The sequence below is a fragment of the Taurulus bubalis genome (genome assembly GCF_910589615.1).
Source record: "Taurulus bubalis genome assembly, chromosome: 12".
Classification (NCBI taxonomy): domain Eukaryota; kingdom Metazoa; phylum Chordata; class Actinopteri; order Perciformes; family Cottidae; genus Taurulus; species Taurulus bubalis.
The window spans coordinates 21,195,446-21,219,142 of NC_136600.1; the positions used below are offsets into that span (position 1 = coordinate 21,195,446).

The 23,697-nt window shown below is 39.8% G+C and overlaps 2 protein-coding genes across 2 annotated transcripts in view; both read left to right on the forward strand.

The window, feature by feature from the left end:
- aplp1 (amyloid beta (A4) precursor-like protein 1) overlaps positions 1–6,519 on the forward strand; it is a gene marked incomplete at its 5' end in the record, with an annotated part of 28,282 nt that extends 21,763 nt beyond the window's left edge. The window contains 13 exons of the mRNA XM_079227586.1: positions 369–562; positions 648–952; positions 2,144–2,271; positions 3,433–3,507; positions 3,609–3,767; positions 3,862–3,990; positions 4,418–4,517; positions 4,653–4,820; positions 4,952–4,969; positions 5,095–5,162; positions 5,297–5,362; positions 5,501–5,644; positions 6,400–6,519. Coding sequence (XP_079083712.1) covers positions 369–562; positions 648–952; positions 2,144–2,271; positions 3,433–3,507; positions 3,609–3,767; positions 3,862–3,990; positions 4,418–4,517; positions 4,653–4,820; positions 4,952–4,969; positions 5,095–5,162; positions 5,297–5,362; positions 5,501–5,644; positions 6,400–6,501 — 1,656 coding nt within the window. The 3' untranslated portion in view covers positions 6,502–6,519. The remainder of the gene's footprint in view (positions 1–368; positions 563–647; positions 953–2,143; positions 2,272–3,432; positions 3,508–3,608; positions 3,768–3,861; positions 3,991–4,417; positions 4,518–4,652; positions 4,821–4,951; positions 4,970–5,094; positions 5,163–5,296; positions 5,363–5,500; positions 5,645–6,399) is intronic.
- A 9,981-nt stretch (positions 6,520–16,500) lies between these two features.
- zbtb32 (zinc finger and BTB domain containing 32) lies at positions 16,501–22,039 on the forward strand (the record flags this gene model as incomplete). The annotated part of the gene is made up of 4 exons (XM_079227336.1): positions 16,501–17,519; positions 18,346–18,446; positions 20,808–20,975; positions 21,810–22,039. The coding sequence occupies 4 exons, from the start codon at positions 16,501–16,503 to the stop codon at positions 22,037–22,039; spliced, it is 1,518 nt and encodes a 505-aa protein (XP_079083462.1).
- Between the last annotated feature and the right edge of the window lie 1,658 nt (positions 22,040–23,697).

Sequence of the window (23,697 nt, forward strand, 5' to 3'; positions counted from 1 at the left end):
ATAGACGTACCAATGCCTTAAAAAAAAAAAAATAGACAGCTGTACCAATGTCTCCACAGCTGGGACTGGTAGCGTGTAGTACTGAACTGATTGACAAAACAAAGATGATCTCATTAACTTGACAGAAACATTTATACATATGACTTCTTAAAACAGGTAGGAAAGTATTAACTCCTGCAGCCACAAACATTTCACTGGCACTGCAACATCCTGGTCTCTTCAGTAATATTATATATATATATATATATATATATGTATATATATATATATATATATATATATATATATATATATATATATATATATATATATATATATATATATATTCCAACCTCATACATTGTGTTTTGAAACTTTGTGGAATTAAGGAATGCACTGCAGACAATTTGGAGCTCCATAGCTACGGCATGCTGCTGCCATGTGGAGACCATTTCCGGGGGGTCGAGTATGTGTGCTGCCCAGGCCGAGGGGCTTCCAGTGGTAAAGGAGAGGCGGAGGAAAGAGACGTCCCTGCTGGCACTCAGACGCTCTCGTCTCACACCAGTGGAAAACTCAACACTGTGTAAGATGATTCAGCTTTGGCAACTCAGAGATGAGAGATTGTGTATTAATGGTCATCAGAGTAATGACTTTCCACATTTCCACAGCACCAAAGTGACAGCCCCCACTCCGAGCCCGTCTCCTGAAACAGATGTGGACGAGGCCGATATGGAAGAGGAGGATGATGAAATGGTGGAGGAGGAGGAGGACGAGGAGGACGAGGAAGAGGGGGAAGAGGAAGTTGAAGAAGAGGAGGCGGAAGAAGAGGAAGAAGAGGAGGCAATAGCTGTGAAAGAGTATGAATACCCCATTGACTCAGGTCCCTACCAGACATCAGACTATCTGGACTCCTTCTACTACGAGAAAAGCCACAAACCCACCACCTCTGCACCTCTGATGAAGGGCGACAGCTGTGAGTGTCCCTACTTGGTTTGGTTTATCCTTTCATTGTTTGTAAAAAAAAAAAGAAGCCTGCAGTGATTGTTAAGTAGCTATGGTCAACAACACAGAAGGACTGAATAGCTCTGGGTGTAGTGTTCAGTAGGGAGAGGGGAGCTCTGTTTTCGTCATATACGGCCATACTCATCCGTGCATGCCAAAGTCTTATTCATTTTCAGTGCAGGCCTCTCATCAGTCTATACTGACTATTGACCTCACGACATGTCATCATGCGTGTCGGGTAACACACATCCACACCCACAGCAACCTCCAGGCCTCATGCTACTGTGCTCAGTAAATGGAGCAGTTGACCACGATAAACATGAACTTGACTAAGAACTAGCTCTTGATGGTAAACCATGATGGAGCTCTCTGTCTGGGTGGTAAACAATGTGAGCAATTCAAAGAAAAGCCGTAGCCTGTCCATACTTTTTTTGTGAGTCAGGTATGATATGGTGTTGTCAGAGGTTTATTAACCCTCATGCTACTTTCTGTTCAAATCAGAAAGTATATATATTTACTTAATACTTTTTTCTTTTTAAAGGTATACAATAAGGAAACACTCCAGGATTCACATTTTGATATTTACATATCCAGTGTTTCTTACCCTATTACTTTTATTAGACAATAACATTAATTTAACTAAAACAAGTGGAATTCATGTTTTGTAATGAATTAAATGTACTTAAAGTCTAATTTAAATGGTGTCACAAACTCAGTCCAGGACTCCAAGCAACTTTCAAATTTGAAATTTTCAAAGCAAATGCCAATTTCCTCATCACAAAAATATGATGAATTAAGTTTAACTAATGCACAACCATTGGAATCTCTGCTTTTTTTATGATTAGTTAATAGAGAAACTATGGTATTGTGTAATTGTGTCTGTTGCACAAAGTGATGTATATTTCCCTGGTCCTTTGCTGGGGTAGTAATACAAAATATGATCATCTTCTGTTGAAATTCTCTTCAGGAAAAAGCAGATTTCCGGTTGATATTTGTCTCAATTTTCTCCTTCCTCAAATTGTAGTGTAAAATTTCCTTGCGACTATCTCCGTGAACACACTGTCACATTTCGTCCAGGGCTTTTGATTACGGGATAATTGCTTTCTGGCTCTTGCAGTCTGCGTGACAGTAATAACCTCTGCTTTCTGTCCCTCCCATCTAGTGACTACACCTCGGCCCACAGACGGCGTTGATGTTTATTTTGAGAAGCCAGTGGATGACACTGAGCACGCCAACTTCCTGCGTGCCAAAACAGACCTGGAGGAGCGCAGAATGAAGCGCATCAATGAGGTGACTTTCACCAGGCTAACAGTTAGTTGGCTGGACATGTAATAGATGCATTCAGGGAAGCAGATAAAGAGAATAATACCATACATTTTACATATGTCCCTATGGACTTTGTGACCTAAAATATACAGTACATTATCAACAGTGGACAGTATACGTATATTTCCATGTATAATAAACCCCCATATATTTTAAATGAATATGATTTCAATGTAGCACTATAAATATTCTTTGCAGTGGTTGTGGAGGTAGATTTTCATACTGCACACGATGGAAGTTAACAGTTTATCATACTGCTCATCACACACACACACACACACACACACACACACACACACACACACACACACACACACACATGCTCTAATGCTGTACAGCAGCTGTACAACTTCAAGATTGTCTTTTTGATTTGTGGTTTTACCACAAATTCCGTGTTTCATCAGTGCAGCGAAGCACATCTCGCTTAACAGTTTCGATAAGCACCATGTCTCTACAGATGCACAGTTACGATGTGCTAACTGTTCTTTTATAGCTACCCTGCTATGTAAAATAGGATCACTTTGTAAGTCAGACATTGATGTCTGCACCATGGTTTTCTTTTTATTCCCAAACTCCTTGTAACTGCTATCATTATTGTAAGGCAATAAAAGATGTTGAGGAGTAGTTCAACATTTTGGGAAATACCCTTTGTTTTCTTGGAAATGTTTTTTCTTGACTTGTTACTGTGAGGAAGTAATTTTGATAGCCCGTGACACACTTAACCTGTAAATTCTACACTTCACATTTTGTATGGATTTATCACAGATGTTATTGATACATAACATATGTCTTATGAGCTGTATGAGCGAGTATCACTCTTCTTATCTAACTCTGAGCAAGACAGTGAATAACTATAAATCCCAAAGTATCAAACTATTATTTTCAAGCCAGACATCCAGGTTTTTAAAACCAAACCTTGTCAAACTGTGAATGAAGATCAGTGACATAGCATTAACACATGCACCTGTCAACAGGCAGTTTATGTAATGTGACAACTTCAACCAAATCTATTGCAAAACAAAAGCTACAGTCAAATTAATATGATGTTGCGTGCTTCAGTGTGCTGTTTACACACGTCATACCCCATTTCTATAGAAATAAACCAGTGTCTCTTTAATTCCCTAGATCATGAAGGAATGGGCAGAGGCAGACAACCAGTCAAAGAATCTGCCAAAGTCAGAGCGACAGGCCCTGAATGAGGTTTGTTAACTTGCTTTATTCCATAGTTCAACTCATCCTGTGCCAATGTAGCACTAGCTTTACTCATGCTTGCATCGACTCCCTCATCTCTCTGCTTCCAGCACTTCCAGTCTGTGCTGCAAACGCTGGAGGAACAGGTCGCTGGAGAAAGGCAGAGGCTGGTCGAGACACATCTTGCCAGAGTGGAGGCCATACTCAACAACAACCGCCGCCTGGCCCTGGAGAACTACCTCACTGCCGTGCAATCTGATCCCCCTCAGGTGGGTCTAAGATCTGCTTGAGATTCTCGCTCTGTGGTACCCTTATCTGTCTGGCATTTCCTGACTCTGTCCTTCCTTCAACTCTGTCTTCCAGCCAGAGCGTGTGCTGCAGGCTCTGAAGCGATACATGGCTGCAGAGCAGAAGGACCGCAGACACACTCTCAGGCATTACCAGCATATTGTGGCTGTCGACCCCCAGAAGGCTGAGCAGATGAAATTCCAGGTGTGTGTGTGTGTGTGTGTGTGTGTGTGTGTGTGTGTGTGTGTGTGTGCGCGCGTGATGTACTCTCTTCCAAGAGGCTTTTCGCAGACACCTGTGCTTTTGAGATGTGAGACTCCTTTCTGCTGACCGTGTAATGAAGAAATGAACAGAACATTGTGTGCTGAGGAATTAGTATGTGTCACATATTACTGAATACATGCTGAACTCACAGAGGTAAATCAGCTACCAATGTTCTTTTCTTAAACTTAGATCAAAGCCAATCTTTGCTGACTTCAAACTCAGTTTTAGACACATAAAAATCCCAAGTTTTTTATTTAAGGAAGCAGTTCATTGCTTCTCTTTTAACGACTAAAACCAGTTGAAAACACAGACTTGTTGGCCCTTGATGGTTAAAAGCTTATGCAGAATGTATTTTGATGTTTTTCAGGTGTACACACATCTCCATGTAATTGAGGAGAGGATGAACCAGAGTCTTGCACTGCTGTATAAGGATCCTAACTTGGCTGAGGAGCTGGCCAATGATATCCGTAAGCTAAACTACACTTCGGATCTGTTTTCAAATCCACAGATTGCTGTGTGTGAACTCTGTGCTATTTTTCTGTAGTAACTCATGTTGTAACATATCTGTCTTGATTACTGTTTTCGGTCTGTATCACCTGTAGAGGAGCTGGTCAAGGCAGAAAGAGGTGACATCAGTGAGCTCATGACCACCTCCTTCTCCGAGACCCACACTACTGAGGAGCTTCTGCCAGCTGAGAGCGAGGAGGAAAAGGATGATGAAGAGGAAGAGGAGAACGCCTTCAATAAGAGGCCTTATCCTCCCCGCATCGGTATGTACATCACATACTCCTCACACACTCACCCAACAATTCAGCATTCTTAAATCCGTCCTAATGCCGTATGTGGCATGTAAGTCTTCTCTCAGTTGTTAATGATGCTTTTCCTCTTTCTTTCTCTAAAGAACTGCAGCCTAAGAAAGGTGAGCTGGTATTCAGTGTCACTAAAGATGCCTTTTTAGTTTTTTACTGTTTACGATGATTGCAGTGTACTTGTTATTGTTGCTCCCTGCATGTTTTATTCCATTTTTATTCCTGTTATTCTTAGTCTCTGCAGTTGATGAATATGATTATACCACATCTGAGAGAGGCCCTACTTATGAATATGAGGAAAAGGTAAGATGATGATCATTTTGGCCAATTTAAAAAGCTGGGGATATTTCAAATAGATACATGTGTATGTACTAATATTTTCGATGTCTCTGTGTCCCAATATTTCCCTTTTTCTGACACATTCCCTGTCCTCTTAGATCAATACCTCTGTGGAGCTCAAGCAGGTAGTCAACAAACCTGCTGAGATCGAGAGAGACGAACTGGTAAGAGCATAACAATGCATAAGCCTCATCATGTTTTTGTGAAAAAATGTAGTGAAGAAATTTGCATGACCAAATGACCTATGTCTATATTTGTCTCCCTTGTTTAATGTCTAACTGCACATTTCTTTCTTTCCACAGCAACCCGATGCCTTGGAGACGTTTAACCGTGGCGCCATGGTGGGGTTGCTTGTGGTGGCTGTGGCGATTGCCATGGTGATGGTAATCAGCCTGCTGCTCGTGCGCAGGAAGCCATACGGCACGATCAGTCATGGCATCGTAGAGGTACGATCCCAGAGAGGCCTTTCAATTAAGCCAAAAGCAGTCTAAAGAAGATCTTGCAATAAATATTGTATATATATTTAACAAACTAATAAAAAACTGTGTATATATTACATTATTGCCTGTTGCATCATGTAAAAAAACAGTGGGATGATGCTTTCTTTGCAAGAGGTGGATATTAGGCTTAATACCACTCTCAAATCTGCACGATAAATATGAAGCTGCAGCCAGTTAGCTTACAGTAGCTCAGTATAAACATTGGAAACAGGAGGAGACAGCTTACCTGGTTCTGTCCAAATGGAAAATTGTCTTTTTTACATTTTTATTTATTCATAACAAAGACGTTGTAAAGTGTTTATTAGGGAGATTTGTCACTCAGCAGATTTCTTTTTACATGTGAAGAAAGCCAGGATAGGTTTTTCTCTCCCATGTTTCCAATTAAGCTAAGCTTGCTCCAGCTACATACGTACTACACAGAGCGGCATAACTCCTGGCAAGTAAACAAAAAAAAAGCATGTTTCTCAGAAAATGCTTAACTTTTCCATTGGCGACTAAATACTGTGCAGAAGAAGGCTTTTGGGGCTTTCCCAAGCCTAGAAACCAAGGTAGATCCTTTAGAAGCCTTCCCACGGCCCAGCAGTCATCCTGCTCCCTTATTCTCATTTAATACAGCACATTCCATATTTAATAGACAATTTATTCACATTTTATTAATTTGTCTTTAGTGTGTAATAATTATAGCTTTGTGTGTCCCGCAGCAGGTCGACCCCATGCTGACACCAGAGGAACGACAGCTCAACAAAATGCAAAACCATGGCTATGAAAACCCTACCTACAAATTCTTTGAACAGATGAACTGAGGTACTGGGGCTGCCAACAAGTCATGCCTGACCACTTGTTTTGTCCCCCCCACTCCTTCCTTACAGTGGTAACAGCTTCACTCCCTTTGACGGATCTATGACGTGTTGCAACATAAAGTAAATGAATAAGTACGGGGTACGTCCCAAACCCATTGTAAATGCCCAACATGTCATCATTACCAGAATGTGAATGAGATATGATACAAACTCACATCACCTATTGTAATCTAATACTCCTCTGGGTTAGAGTCTGAGGATTATTCTTTCCATTAGCAGTGCCACAGCGTTTCATGATCCTGAAAACATTCACCTCACAGACAGGAAAACCATCCCAGTGGCATGACTTGACCTATTGCTCCTCACTAGAAACTGAAGTTGAACGGTTTGTAATGCTTTATAGTATTTATTTTTCAGTAGTAGTCTCTTTCGTTCAAATTGTACCACAGTTAGATATAATGTATCTGTGTAGATGCGTGCGAGTGAAAGCCTAGTTAAATTTTGGTCTAATTTCCAATTTGAAACCCACTCAGTGATAAAAGGGCAATTACTAAGCTAATTGACAAACTATCCTGACCTCCGTTAGCTGCTGTAACATTGGACAATACCTCTAATATTAAGACATGAACATTAGGTGAGGATGTGGAGGTGTTTACCTTGAATGTGTGAGACATTTAGGCTTTACTTTTACAACATAGAAGGCCAAAAAGACCACGATACAGAGCTATGTGCTGGTTGTACAAATAGACATCATGTTTCTAAATTCTGAGGATCTGTCCTCAATATTTGTATTAACTATTTGGCAAAATATACCAAATATTCAGTCAGTGAATGAGTTTTATTTTGATTTGTACTGCTACCTAAAGAACTGTAAGACAGAATAATCAGAAGTCCGTTATTTTAATGAAAGCATGACAACATTTGGTGTATGATACTGCTGTATTTATTTGTGTTGTTCCTGTCATTGCTTTTAAAAAGTCGGAAATGTCAGCGTTCAAAATTGACACTGTAAATAACGTAAGAAATACATACTACTAGGTGTAGACATTTCTATGATTAATTTGCATCGATATAATGGAATAATACATAAAAAAAATAGTACATTGTGCTGTTATGAGAAGGAGAAACATTTTCCTAACATGGCTGATTGAAAACGGACTGTTGTAAAAACCAGCACAAGACAACGACAAAGTAACTTCTTTCTGAATGTATTTAAGGTAGACGTTGAGATTCCATCTTTTGTTCAGTAATGCATCATTCCCCAAGTAGACCTTCATAGAAGTAGTGAAGTTCAACACATCCAACAGACTGCATGCCTGATGCCCTTCTTATCACTTCCTGTAACAGCCTGTTCCTTTTCACACTTGGCAGGTGTGTTTTAAGGTTGTTATACAGTACAGAGCAGCAGCGCTTAAAGAGGCCACGGCTCAAGTAGTGTGTCAGTGTGTATAGGCCTAAAAACAGACCCCACTCAGGCATGGTAGTAGTTCAATATGCTGTACGTCTCTGAATCTACCCGTTTGATCAATTTGGACTCAACAACATTGAATGTTAGTACTCTGTAGATGCTATATTTAATTTACTCTCTTCTGAAATAGTATAATTTTCACTGAATGGCTCATTGTAGTTTGTCATATTTATGATCAACACAGTACCCTGTATAGGTAAGCAAGAAAGGGACTACTGCCCTTTTTCTGGCTGATTGTTAACTGCTTAGTGTGTCAGGTTGAATTTCCTTTAGCCACTTTATTCTATCAGACCATCTTGCTAAAGGGCGGTCACATCGTGGGATGTTGCTTTTTGTTCATCAGTCTTTAACTATTTGCTATAGTAGAGATAATACATACCAAAATCAGTTCATATTGTATTTATTTGTTACTGGTGGAAGTTTTGTTTTATTAACCTGCATTTGTCCATTCAGAGGAAGAGTTGTTTACTTTTACGTTGTGTTTTTGTGTGTGTGTGTGTGTGTGTGTGTGTGTGTGTGTGTGTGTGTGTGTGTGTGTGTGTGTGTGTGTGTGTGTGTGTGTGTGTGTGTGTGTGTGTGTGTTTATAGTTAGCTTTGAAATAAGCATAAAGAGTTTGACTATCAGAGGTATGATTTCGCATTAATCTTCAGTTTCTCTCGTTAGGCAGGTTAATTGCAGGTTGCGGTTGTGTTATGACAGGTGAAGAGAAGTCATAGCCCTTGTATAATTTGTACAGCTACGTTAGTGAATGAAAACGTTGTATGTTCACCGTTTAAGTCAGTTGATCTTGTAATGATACTACTGAAACCATAGATGAGAATAAGCTTGCCTGTGTTTCCCAAACCACTTAAGGTTTCCTACCAGCATTTAGCAGACTTAGAATGGTGTATACTGTAGTTACTCAAATCACATTTGTACGTCCTCTGTCAAATTCTAGACTTCTTTGTTGGTCTGTCCCCTTACTTCCCAACGAAACATAAACATTATTGAGATTTTAATTGCTGCATTATTGCCTTTTACAATGCTGTGTTTTGGATGTAATTATTCTGTATTTTTTATTTCTATGTGATAATCAGTTGGATCAAGGGTCATGCTTTTCACCTGTAATGTAAGTTAAGAAGCTTGTATGAGAAAACATTGAAGTTCATAACGTTCAGATGTAAAATATAGACAGATATATGGCCTCTGCCTAATTGACAAGGAGTGGCACTAAGCACAAGTAGAACCAAATTACTCAATTTGTGTACAGGTTGCTAAACGTTAGACATTGATTCTGTCTGATTTCAATTATACCGCATTGGTTCTAGGGATGTTGAAAGCATCAACGAGAGAGCTGTTCTTCATTTTCATTCAGACCTTTGACCAAAGACATGCTCCACAAATAAGCAGACAGATATTCCAATTTGGCAAAAATGTTCTCTGTTGTGTAACTGTATTTGCAAGCAATCTGAGGAATTAAAACTGGTCAAGCTAATCAATAGTGTAATAAAAAATGAATGACCCATACAATACTGTGTCTGTGTTTATTGAAGTGCTTCCTCACAGTAATGTTTTCTCTCTCTAAGGAGTCTGACACCATGTGGCAGGGACACTTAATTCAGTCATCCATCTCACAGAGGCAACATGCAGGAGACTGAAAACGGATCATGATGAAGCCCATGATGTAAAAGCCACAGTCAAGAGGGGGGAAGTTGTCTGACTAATTCATACTGGAAAATTGTTTTTTTTTTTCTCTTGAATTTTCTCTGTTGAATTCTTTGGAAAAGGAAACCTAAGTACACGAAGAAGACAATAGTTTTTTGTTACATTACAGTACAAATTGCAAATGGTTTCAAGACGTATTACGTTCACCACAATGCGCAAGGTGTGATTTGACAGCAATATTGATGTTAAAGTCTAAAGTTCAAGTCCTGCTTGTTCACGTGTCAGACATTGGCACGATACAATCAATTGATAGTAACAAGATAAAAATCTGAACCAAGATTAAGATCAGGCGTGAGGTCAGATTTCCTCTCAGTTCTCAGTATGGAGTTTCAGTGACTCCTTAAGCAACAGTGTTATTTCTGTGAGGCCAAAATTGCAGTTCACTTCCTGTCAGGAAAAGCTACTTGTGATGCATCACCTCATTACACTCAAAAGCACAAAGCTCTTGTGAGGAGAAAACCTACCAACACCAGAGATGTACAGTACTTGCCTGATAATATCCAAATCATGGTAACATTGTTAGTAACTGATGAGTATTTTCCTTTGAACTTAATATAGTGCATTGAGTAATGATATACTGTATTTGTGGGGGTTCATTTCCTGTCATTTCTAAGCAAATGATTGCTTTAATCAAATCATAATCCTTTACTTTATGCTGCAATAAGCATCAATGAACATCAGTAGCTCTGTAAAACCCAACGATTAGATACCTCGAGACAGTTCCCAAGCTGACACTGTCACTAGCGTGGGTAGGGGAGGCATCACACTTCCTTCACCCACAAATTACAAAGAAGCATCAAGCCCCGGCCCTGCAGAGGTTCACTTCTTCCAAACCACAACACTGACGGGTAGTCCTGCTTACTCAGATTACTGTGAAAAGGCTCTGTGGCTGTACAGTGACAGTTTGCCATTGATGCCTCCAGTGCACATCAGTCATCTTGGTCGAGGTTCCTCTGTAGTCAACTGCTCACATAACGTCACTGTGGTAATGTCAGACGACTCATATTAACCCTGACTTTTATCACGTTGCATGCTGAGTGTGCGTTTTGTTTAGTTCAGTAACACTTTGATTCATTCAACAAAACAGCAATACGAAACCCCTTCGCATGAAGAGATTAAAGAGATTGGTAGGTAGATCAAAGGTGAGTTGCTTACTTGATGTAGTAAAAAATAAATACCTTTAACATCATATGACCCGTGTGGGCGCTGACGGACACGTCGCAGCATTTGCATCGATGAGCATTTACCTCAAATCCCCCCACACAGTCGGAGACCTCGGTGAGTCAGCGTTGATGCTGGGTCTGATGGTGATTGTTGAGCTGACAGTGAGGGGATAGCAGGTGTTAAGGAGTAGGATGTGGGGGACTGACAGTCTTGATATTACTGGAAGGTGAAGCCCTTTGCATCAGCTCGAGCTGTCTCCTTACCATATAGCGCAAGGTGACATTTAACTGTCGGTATAATGCAAATTTCTCTGGGAGGAACAGATGAGATCAGACTGTCCAGCGGTTGCAGCGATACTTGACATTAACTGTTTGTGCAGACAAAGGTTTGCACATTGGACCCCCCTACCCAGACCAAATGTCTGCATATACTATATAGTGTGCACGTACACACACAGACCAAGTTATGGTCAGTGACGTATAGCTGTTGAAAAAAGCGCTTCCACTGAAAATGGAATGAGATCTAAGGAGGAAATCTAAAAAAGAATAGAAATATCACTGTTGAGTGTGACATAAAATGAACATGTTAAGCTGTGACGACAGCAACTACAAGGTAACCAGCTTATGTTTAACACTACACACACATCCCTTGACCACAAAGGTGCCGAGTGCAAATGATGCTATATGTGCTTAAATGCTACCTATTTGTAATTTAGTTATCTGTTAGAGCAGGGGTGGCCAACCAGTCAGAGACTAAGAGCCACATTTTTTACTGTGTTACTGCAAAGAGCCCCCCCCCCCCCGTGAGCCAAAAATTAAAATGTCTCTGTTACTACGACATAAATCCATTTAATTTAGGGTTAAGAAATCAACATTACTCTATCAAAGATCAAACTTAAAACAGATGAAAATAACAAAGTCAAAGATTAAACACACGTTATTATATTAACTTTGTTCAAAGCTTTTTTGTCACAGTTGAGAAGGACATAACTCTAAGAACATGCTTGTGGTCTGGCGCAGTGGTTCAACTGATCTGGCTGCAGGACCCACCATCACCCTGAATGACAAGCCGCGACCAAAGCGAGGAACATTTTCAACTTCTCAATTTGATTTAATGAAAATATGGCACCTAGGTTTGAACCTGAGATAGTATCACAGTATGCCAAACACAGAAATATTCCCTTTCACACTCAATTAAAAACCCAAAAGTGCTTCTTCAGGATACAAGGTAATACAACACACATAATAATGTTATAACTTCAGCCTTTTTGAACATAACAAAAAAAAGGTTGGGAATGAAGCAAACTATCACAAATAGTCCGATGTGTAAACTCACGCAAGTAAAGTGTGTTGTGAACGCAGCATTGAGGAGTGTGTGAATATTCAATTCAATTCAGTTTATTTTATATAGCCCAAAATCACAAATTAAAATGTGCAATCTGTACAAATAACATCCTGTCCCGGGACCTCACATCAGATCAGGAAAAACTCCCCAAATAAAGATAGTAAAAACCCTTTCACAGGGAAAACAGGAAGAACCCTTCAGGAGAGCAACAGAGGAGGATCCCTCTCCCCGGATGGACAGAAGCAATAGATGTCATGTGACCAGAATGAACAACGTAACAGAGTTACAACACGTGACATCAATATGACTGAAATTGAATAAATTGCACTCTGCCGCATTAAAAAATCCCTTCAAATGCCCATGTAAAATGACTGTCCTGACGGACTGAAAACGGGTCCGCGATTTCATGGCTTTCAAGCCGTCGCGCCTTGAGTTCGACACCAGTGGTCTAAAGTATTTGCAAAATCAATAAAAAGATTAAAAAAAAAAAAAAAAACACAAACTTTGATATGAACGCAAGAGCCGCATGAAACCAGGCAAAGAGCCGCATGCGGCTCGGGAGCCGCGGGTTGGCCAGGCCTGTGTTAGAGGAAGACTCAACTTGTCAGTACACATGAAATAGAACAATCAAATGTGTCATTCTACTATATATGTTTACATATACTGTAGAATATGTGGAATGACCAAAACTAAAATATTGAAAAGATCTTACGGACAATGGATGATAAGGTTTAAGAGCTGCCATTTCTGAATCAGCTATGCTTTTGACACTATAGAAAGGACAAAGCACATATTTCTATTTCAGTGGTGACGGTTTCAGAGAGGCCTAGCCCTGCATACCGGGACCACTGGGTTTCTGTCTGAATGTTTCCTGTCACAGATCAGTGTCTTTGAAGTGTTTTTTGTCTCAGTACAGAACAGCCTATTACTGTATTGACCAGCAAGTGATGCTTGATGGAGGAAATCATGTACAGCATAGCAGGTATACAGCATAAGATAATAGGGCACGCGCATATCCCTCTAACCACTGTCCTTGTTTCTCTCCCTCACACACACAACCACACACACACAGGCACACATGCATGCACAGCTAAATCATTTGGTCAAATGAAACCAGAACGTGCGTTGCTGTTGTTACTTCTGTTTATTGTGTGATCTGCAAGCAATATGCAATATCAAATTATGTTGTGTGCAAGATTATTAAATAGTACAACTATTTGTATGCTTTAAACTAAAGGAACATAACCAAATAATTAAAATAACTGGTTTACTAAGTAGAAATCCACCATCCACAAAAACAATCCATTTAGCATAATCAATGAACCAATAAGGAAAAAAAAAATTTTTAAGTTAAAGAGGAGGGACTGTGAAGACAAAGGAGGAAACCACCCTGTCCCACACCAAAACCTGTACCCAGACAGACATGTCACTTTACAAGGCACTTCACAGTCATAATGCGAGGTAGCTCATCATTTTCCAGAGAGAATATTCACTAAACAACAGGTAAGTGTTTCATTTACGCAGCTTGCTGCTTCGTAAGATTTTAAGACTCGAAACCACAAGAAGATAGTAAAACACCGCTCATGTTTGGTCTTTTCTGTGATCGTTAACACATAGTGTGCTGGGACTGATCTTCTTTTGCCTTTCGAGGCTATAAGTAGAAGCTTTTGTCTTTTGATTCTAGTCCTTCACGTGCGAGCTGTGGGGAGGCTGGCTGCCAGATCGTGTCCTGTCAAAGGATGTGTAAATCTGACATATGCATGCAAGGTTTTCCCCCATGTAAGCATTGAGATAGTACAGTGACTGCAAGGAGCTCAAAGACCTGCTGTCACAACTTGTATACTTGAACAGTATATGTGGGAATTTGTTAATGCACAAGGCAGTTAATTGCTAAATCCAATAAAATATAAAATAATATTTAGACACGGTTTGCAAGGACATTTAGCATAAGGAATCAATTCAATAAAACAATGTATTGAATGGCAAGCAGTCTCAGGAGAGCAGCAATACTTCAATGCATAATTGAAAATTATAATCAGGTGCAACACACCAATGTGATGTGTGTGCAATATTAAAAAGTATACAATCTAACAAAACAAACAGTTGAAACTAATATATTGATTGGTGCTCCACTCGAAAGAAAGCACAATTTCTGAGTTGAAAAGGTTTGCGCATTGCACAACACACTACTTTTAGAGATTTTAAAATCCCCTCGCGCATAAGATTAATGAACACTAATTCTGCAAAAGAGGGGAGAAATATACGCACGTTCTGGTTTCATTTGACCAAATCATTTAGCTGTGCATGCATGCGTGCCTGTGTGTGTGTGGTTGTGTGTGTGAGGGAGAGAAACAAGGACAGTGGTTAGAGGAATATGCGCGTGCCCTATTATCTTATGCTGTATACCTGCTATGCTGTACATGATTTCCTCCATCAAGCATCACTTGCTGGTCAATACAGTAATAGGCTGTTCTGTACTGAGACAAAAAACACTTCAAAGACACTGATCTGTGACAGGAAACATTCAGACAGAAACCCAGTGGTCCCGGTATGCAGGGCTAGGCCTCTCTGAAACCGTCACCACTGAAATAGAAATATGTGCTTTGTCCTTTCTATAGTGTCAAAAGCATAGCTGATTCAGAAATGGCAGCTCTTAAACCTTATCATCCATTGTCCGCAAGATCTTTTCAGTATTTTAGTTTTGGTCATTCCACATATTCTACAGTATATGTAAACATATATAGTAGAATGACACATTTGATTGTTCTATTTCATGTGTACTGACAAGTTGAGTCTTCCTCCAAAAAATGCATGACTGCATATTGTACGGAAGAAATTGGAATTGAGCTTTTTTTTTTTTCATTTACTACATTTGTGACTCATTTGACTGCAGATAGATAATATATAACAATTATGAGCAGCCGTAAACGTTGCCGTGACATAACGGTCCACGACTTTATATTCATGTACGCAGACGATACTGGAGGCTTCACTTAAATTATACTGGCTGGATTTGCACTCAAAAGCAAATGATGTAACTATAGTTGCTTTTTACATTTTTTTATAAATGAACACTAAATGTAAACCTTAACATGCTGGCTGAGCCTTCATTATTTCAGTAAATTCAGTAAATCCAAGTGACTTTCTACTTCTAATACTGGAGCTGCTGCAATATCTAGTTTCACTATCAACGCGTAAACAAGTTTTGTTTAACTTATAAACAAAACACTATTCAGATATTATTTTAAATGTACTTCTTGTTGCTGCTATGTTATCCAATCAATTAAATAGAGTAATTTGATTGAGAGCAAAGAGAGCGAGTTTTGGAGAGCACAAAAAAAATGCACAAAAAAATGCATACACATTATTTTTTTTTTATTATTCCAGTAACAAGATAACTAAATGTCATTTCGTTTCACATCTACTTTCCATTAACAGTCACCATCAGAGGACCTAATGGGGTTGCAATTGTGCAAAAAAGGTGTGACCTTCACTGCAGAAACCGACCGCAGACTGTATAATCATAAAAGTTCATTATAGACTTCAGAATGTGACGGCAACCTCTCAGGTCACTGAGACGTCTCAGCCATATACTTAAATAATTTAATATTCAACCCCTTCTGAAGTTTATAGCATCCAAATACAGTCAACCAAATACAGTTGTTGTTGTTGACACTCAAACTTTTACTCATTTAGTCATTAGTCATGGTTTCTGTTAGGGCTTTGTGGCTTTAGAGTGTGTGTGTGTGAGCGCCGAATATCACAGTGCTCACAAAACCGGGTACATTTCCACAGGTCGACCAGACGTTCAGACATGATTGTAGACACAGTTCTGATTGAGGAAAGTTTTTCACCTAAAAAGAAATTGTGTGAACCCTACTGTGTGAAGATATTAATATGTGTGTGTGTGTGTGTGTGTGTGTGTGTGTGTGTGTGTGTGTGTGTGTGTGTGTGTGTGTGTGTGTGTGTCTATAAACTTTCTGTAACACCAACTCGTCGCAATATAAACAAATAACGTTACCAGCATGGGGATTCTGCCCCCTCGACTCTCACTACAACCTAGGATGGAAACAAGCTGTACAAACCACAGATGTATCTGTTTAGATTACACTCTGCTGTTGATTTGCTAAATGATTTTCCTACTAACAGTTTAGCATTTCTAGAAATGTCACATACCCGGTAGCCACTTGGAAAATAGATCAAACACATTTGAGCAGTGTGGGCATAGTCTGATGGGATCCTTCTCTAATTTCTTTTTTTGTTTTGTTCCATCAACTTTTTCTTCTCAGATTTTTGAAAAATATTTCTACAAACTTCAGAAATGATCCGAATCAACAACACCCAGTACTTCCACTTCCTGCAGCAGGCGGATGCCTTACGGCGCTCAGGGTCACTCTGCGATGCCATCATCTCAGTGAGGAGTCAAACCTTCAGGGCCCATCGGCTAGTGCTAGCTTGTGCTAGCAGAAGACTAGCGCAGCAGCTCGCCCAGGTAAACATAGACAGCCCAGTCCACTGCACTCTGGAGTATTTCTCTCCACGCACCTTCCAGCAAGTCCTGGACTTCACCTACACACAGACTCTTGATGTGTCTGTGGATGACCTGCACTTGCTGTTGAAGGCTGCTCAACAGTTAGAGATGCAGCAACTGGAGGACCAGTGCCGAAAGCAGCTGGGGAATCTCGACTACAGAGCCAGAGAGGGCGGGAAAAGAAAAGAAATCAAAGAAGAAGAAAAAGAAAGTGCAAAAGAGAAGGATCAAAAGCAAAAAGGGAGTCCAGTTCAAGAGGAGAGACATCAAGGGACTTCTTCCCCAGTGGAGGAGGCAAACGACTGCATCGTCCTGGAAAACCTCTCACCATCTGATCATGCCAAGAACTCCGACAGCCCGCCATCCCCGAGAAAGATACCCAAACTCTCCCCTGTGTCAGCAACGTCCTATAACAGAGACAGCGTAGGCACTAGGCCTGCCGGCAGCAGTTCATATTTCTCTTCCCCCTGGACTTTTCCTACAAACATGTGGAGCTCCCTGACCGCCCTTCGGCGGATAGCAGGGAACTATCCGAGCTTAATTGCTGCTCACCCCCTTCAGTCCCCGAACCAGTCCACCTTAGCGTACCCATTCTCCATCTCCACCCCCCACATGTTCCCCTTACTCGGCCCTCATTTTCAAACCCCTGTTCAAAGCTCTAAAATGGGTGCAGGCTTTTATCCGCATTACACACAAAACCTTTACGCTGGGTCTACAGGTATGGGGAGCATAATCAAGCAAGGCCTGTTGAAAAGGAAAAAAAACAGCCAGAGAGCATTCACTGGGACCATTAAAGCCAGTGAACAGTGGTAAGTCAGCACCTGGACATGGTTTGGGAAACTTCTTGCTTTTATTTTTACTCATTGTCTCCCTATTTTCTCTCACAAAGTCATACAATAATCCCCTTATTTGCTCAATTGTTCCCTTACGGCAGCTACCGTACCTGACTCACTGTTGTTTTGAGCCTTCTGCACTTTCCAACTCAGTTTCACTTTTAACCCTAACCCTGACAGTCCTAGTCAGTCAAAGCATTTTATAATTCACAATCCCATTTTCTGACCAACCACAGCGCAGAAGAGCTAAAGACACAATTAATATAATTGTTTTACTTTTTTCGTGGGATTAAAACAAATCATACTTTGTCCTAATTTTGAATAAATTTACCGCTGCCCTGTTGTGATACTAGATCGTGTAAAAGTGTCAAGCGACTTGTTTTTGGAAGCTTCCACACAGTGTAACTACGTGTGCAAAGGGGAGCCCCCTATATTTCTCCCCTCTTTTGCAGAATTCAAGATTTTCCACCCACTGAAACATGCTTTCAGTGTTAAGACCGACCACGCTTGTACCACAAGAAATTGTTCAAAATACCACTTTTTTGCTCCTTCGCACATTATATAAAATGCAAATAAGCTGTTACCGCGAACGAGCGCTATAAATATATTGTGGTTGAGGATTGAGAGGAAGGAAAAGACGTTAAAGGATTAAATCTGTGATAAGATGTATGCAGACTGACTTTTACTCAATGTGCATATCTCCAGTGAAGTATCGCCTTGGAGCACAAATAAAAACAGTTTCTTAAGGTACAATTTGTGTTGTGTTTCGCAACCGTTGCATCACAAAATGTATTTTCCACAGTAACCATGAGGTACCCAAAGCCAGCAGAGAGAGAATTAAACACTGCAGTACAAGCTTCCTCGGTGCTCCGGTGCTGCGGGAGTCAGCCTCCACACCACCAGGTAATGTGGAAATAACAGAAGACGTACAACACATTGAACATACCAGTATTACTATCCAGTAGGAGCAAGGCTGAACCACTGTAAAAACAATCAATTTGACACGATAGTAAGACCGTTCTTGTCGTGACCCCTAACCTCGGCAGACTCCAGCTACGTAGCTACACAATGGAAAGTGCTAGAGAGTTGTGGTTTAGAGAGCATGGTGCAGAAGGAGCAGGAGTGTGGTTACTAAACAGAGCTAGATGTACTATGCAGTACAGTATGCATTGCATTGCAACAGTAGTTTGTCCTAAACATCATACTTATTGATGTATTGTAATAAATAACTATAACATGAATGTCACTTCAATACTAACACTGTTGCACACTGTGTGTGTGTGTGTGTGTGTGTGTGTGTGTGTGTGTGTGTGTGTGTGTGTGTGTGTGTGTGTGTGTGTGTGTGTGTGTGTGTGTGCATGCAAGCGGCTTAACATGTCTTGTCTGAAGTATGTTCATACTTGAAGAGAATAAGCGATGGTAAAACTGTGCTTTACAAGTCACAATGCAGTTAGCATTGTGCATAGTGTCATTATTTAGTAAAGTCCTACAAGTACATATAAATTCTACTCAAGCACTAATTTGATTTATCTCTCTAATATCTAAATACAAAACAGCACAACGACAAAATAAAATGTAAGCATTTAAGCATCTGCCTTCATTTTCGCTTTGAGCCGTTTCATTATAGTACTGAATGTTAATAAGGCCAATATAAATTAAAGCAGTACAACATAAAAGATGTTAGGTCTTCTAAAGTGACAATTGAAGAGAAATATTGGACAGGAAGCATGTTAATGACAAGAAGACTCGGTAGGTTGTGTTTAGAGTGGTAAGTGTTCAACTGTTGTGGTTTATTCTCTCAATTTACTACAGTACACAACCTTCTCATTTCAGCATCCTGTCTATACTGTGAGGCCAAGGTTTTCGCTTTAAAAACCCCAAAAAGTACAAGGCGCTGAGCGGCTTCTGAGTTGCAACTCTAACCTCAAAATCACACCTTTGTCATTTTAAAAGACTTACAAACTTATGTGGCTGCAGACCAAACGTGTGACAGGAAAGTAAGCTTGTACAAACTGAATGTATAGTCTTGCAACAGGATGCTGACCAAAATAGAGTTGTGCCTCTAAAGGTTATTGAAATGCGTATGTGACTAACATATTATTCTAAAGTGTGTGCATAAACTCTATCTTTTTTACATGAGTTATGATTCATTGTAATCATGTCAAGGAGGTCAGGGACAGTTGTAGTCCAAACTGCTATTGTCGATTTAAGCAGGATTGAGAAAAAAACCTCAACCTCAAAATGCCTCAAGTGTTTTAAGGTTCATGTTATAGCATGATATGTTTGTGTATGACCTTAAAACAAAGGGCCATGATTGGAATATAGGGGATGATTACTTTTAGCATTATAATATGGTAATTACCAAATTTTGTCCATGTCATTTTTTAAGTATTTTGCTGATAGTAACATAAACATAGTGTAACTATATCTCCCCATAATCATATTATTATCCCATTACAGTCACCATATCACCAATTTCTTATATAACCATTTTATTATTAGTAGATTATCATATTTTCACCAATTTACAAAATAGTTTTCGCTCATTGCTATCTTTAAATTAGTTTTCCCAGTGCAACCTTTTGTTTTGGGCCCATTTTACCCTGTTACATACATTATTACATACAAAATTACCCCAAAATTACACCAAACTATCATCAAACTATCGTAAAATGATATGATAAAAAGATATTACACTGTATTACTTAATTATTCCATTTTATTATCAAACTATTCCCCCACTACCATCCTGTTATTATCAAGCTGTAATGTAAAGTGCTTCCTAAATGTCCTTTCCAGTCCAACCAACAGTTCCAAATCCAAAGATATTAAATGTGTAATAATATAAAAGCAGATAAGCACCACACTACGAACGATCAATCGATGAACAAATAATTCGCAAATGTATTGAATGAAGGAAGTTCCCTTTATCACAAGTCATTGGTCATTTTGGCTGCTTGTACATCTCATTGTGCTTTACTGCATTTGTCTATAAGCACTTAAGTATTACAATAAGCATAAACAATTTAAACATAACAAGAGCAAAAGAAAAGCATAAACTCAGACCATATTAAGTGCAGTTTTAATTAACACAATCATTACTGTGTTTAATAGTAATGTCTCTACAACACCTCTACAGTACTGTTGGTTGTTGCAGAAAATGAAACCACAGTACCTTTCAATTGTCGTGTTTTTTTTGGACGGCCAGGCCACTCACTCCCCACCACAATGTTCACACCTTTCTTTGTTTTTTCCTCGTCTCAGGTGAGGCCTGTGCAGGCGGCCGGTTCTGTGGAAGAGGAGATGTGCTGCAGCATGAACCACAATCCCATCAACAAGAACACAGAGGAGAGAAACCCTACCAGTGCCAACACTGTCCCAAGAAGTTTAGTCTCAAACATCAACTGGACACACACCACAGAGTTCACACCGGTAAGCACAAGACCAAAAGTGCTTTATCCGAGCAGAAATAACTAAAGTAGCATTTATACGTATATTTTTTCAGAAGGGAACTCAGCTCAGTGACTTGTGGTGCTGCTAAGTACTCACTAGTTGGACACAACACATTAGTATCTATGCATACCCACAATATGGATAATCATCTTTGTTTTTTATTTCTTTTGTATGTTTTAAAACATGTTCTATGAAACATGATTAACATTTTCCAAAGCATACTGTTGCATTCTGAGTTTAAATGTCTTACAAACTCCCTGGCAGGTGACGCTTTCTACTCATTTAAATACTCTGAAACGCACCTTACAGGAACTTGAAACTTGCAAAATTAAAACTTGTGAGGTTGAAAATCAATAAATCCACAATGAACATCATGTCTACTTTGACTGCCTTAGAGCTATTGTGATGCAATTGTTTTTATAATGTGATGCAATTCAAAGTGTGCCCTTGCAACATTATTAATGATAGGTTTGTCAAAATTAACATAAGGCAGGATAATCACTGTGACGACTACCATTGTCAAGCAATTTTCTCTGCAAATTGGATATTGTGCAAAAGTGTAGCATAAGAAATAAAAAAAAGGAGTAGTGGCAATATAAAGTCTATAAGATAATTAGCTGTAAATTGGTTGAAACATCCAAAAACACATATATGGTGCTTCTATATCTTAAATATTAACTTGTCCTAAAACTGAATATGTTTCAGACTCTCTCCCTCTCTTCCACACCCATACACACCTACACACACACACACACACACACACGAGGCCTCCTCTCATGTGAGTGAGTCCTAACTGTCTTCCCTTCCATCCAGGAGAGAAACCCTTTGAGTGTCGTCTCTGTGGTCAGCGCTCACGAGACTACTCGGCCATGATCAAGCACCTGCGGACTCACGGCGGGGCCACGCCCTACCAGTGCACAGTGTGCCTGGAGTTCTGCAACAGCCTGGTCGCCATGCAGAGGCACGTCAAGTGCCACGCAGTACAGGACTTCCCTCCTGATTGGAGCATCAACAGCACCTACCTGTACAACTCACACGTCTGAGGCTCACAACACAGACCCCACTGTGTATTGCAAAGTTCTCATTTAGTCTGTGCCTTTCATGTATTTTAATTATATTGGAAGAACAGAGGTAAGCCTTTGTTTTTCTGACGGATGAATCCCAGATGATGTTTGAAAAACCAAGAAGGTCCTTTAACAACACTTAATGCTGTTTTAAAGCTATAATTATATACTACATGTACAAGCTGGGGCTATCACAGGTGTTGCAATGACTTTGATACAAACTGAAACTGCTCAGTGTTCACATTCACAAGTATAGAACAATAAAAAAAGCGGTACTAATTTCCAATGGCATGTTAGAAAATACTGAAAGTGCTTATCATTTTACTTTAAGGCCACATGAACAGTTCCTCCAAATAACAAAGACATCATTTTTGGACTGCTTGTGTAAACGTTGTGAGTTTGACGTAGGTTTGAAGCGCCCCCTGAGGGCGAGCGCTGTAACAATCTTTTTTTTTTTCTGCAATAGTGCTCACAAATGCATCACGATGTCAAGATGGGGCCAGTGTCTGAGATGTTATGTTTAGGGCCGAAATTTTTTTGGATTTTTTACTAAGTGCTGGAACATATAAACAGTAAACATTCAATGATTCAGATTTGGACAGAATCCGTCTGAAACACATCCTTTATCTATACTTAATATAATGTATTCCCACTTCAATTAAAAATGTATCCATTTCTTCCTTTAAACCCGTTCCTGTCCTGATCCTGTTTTATTTCACAGTCAGAGAAGAGCAGGAAGAGAAGGGTGAAAGAGTTTTCTCCAGTGTCAGTGAACACAACCTTGAGACTTGGCATGGTTTGCGAGACAAAAATCTACCGAATCCCATAAATGGTAATATTAACACATTTGAGGAGGACTGTATTTGTACAATATTGACAATAAGGAATGCCGTGGACGACTTTAAATATCACTGGACAGCTCTATAAACTGCTCTGGTTCATTTAGATAAGAATAGCAGAGCTCAGGCAGTTATGTCTGGCTCACTATGGTGACAAACATTAGTCCAGCTTTTTCTTCATTTCTTTCTGCCTTATTCACTTGTTGCAGCTCAAAAGTATGGATATATTTAGTAAATACTAAGCCATACCGCTCTAAAAGCACCACACAAGTTGTATGACTGAAATTATGCCAGAGGCCCTCATGTTCGCAGTGTAAGCATATTGCTTCATAGAGGGAGCTTTTAGGCCACTGAACGCTATTTGTTGATTTGTACTGTTTTCATTAATCAGGTTTTATGGATCTATTTTAGGTCTGGACTGAGGTTTTTTTCTGATTGCAGTTCTTTTCCCCTTCTTCCTTATCTCGTCCCTCTTTACCCTTCAGCCTCTCTGCCCTTCATCCCCTCATCAGATGAGTTAGTATTTAAGTCCTGGTCTTCAGTTCAGTCCGTGTTGGATCCTTAGTTTGATTCTGTGATGTTCGGTTTTGCCTCGTCTGCAAGCTGTGAATAAAGATAACTTTCTTCAAGTTCCTGCTCCACTTGTGTTCATCTGCTCCACACAACAGCTCTCGTGGAAATTCTTTGTCATTCCTAAAAAAGATATGTATACGTACGGGAATAAAGAAAGTGTTGGGGGAAGAGGGGGCAGATGAGCGAGGTTTTCTTAAGAAGCCATGAAACATTTGTGATTATTAC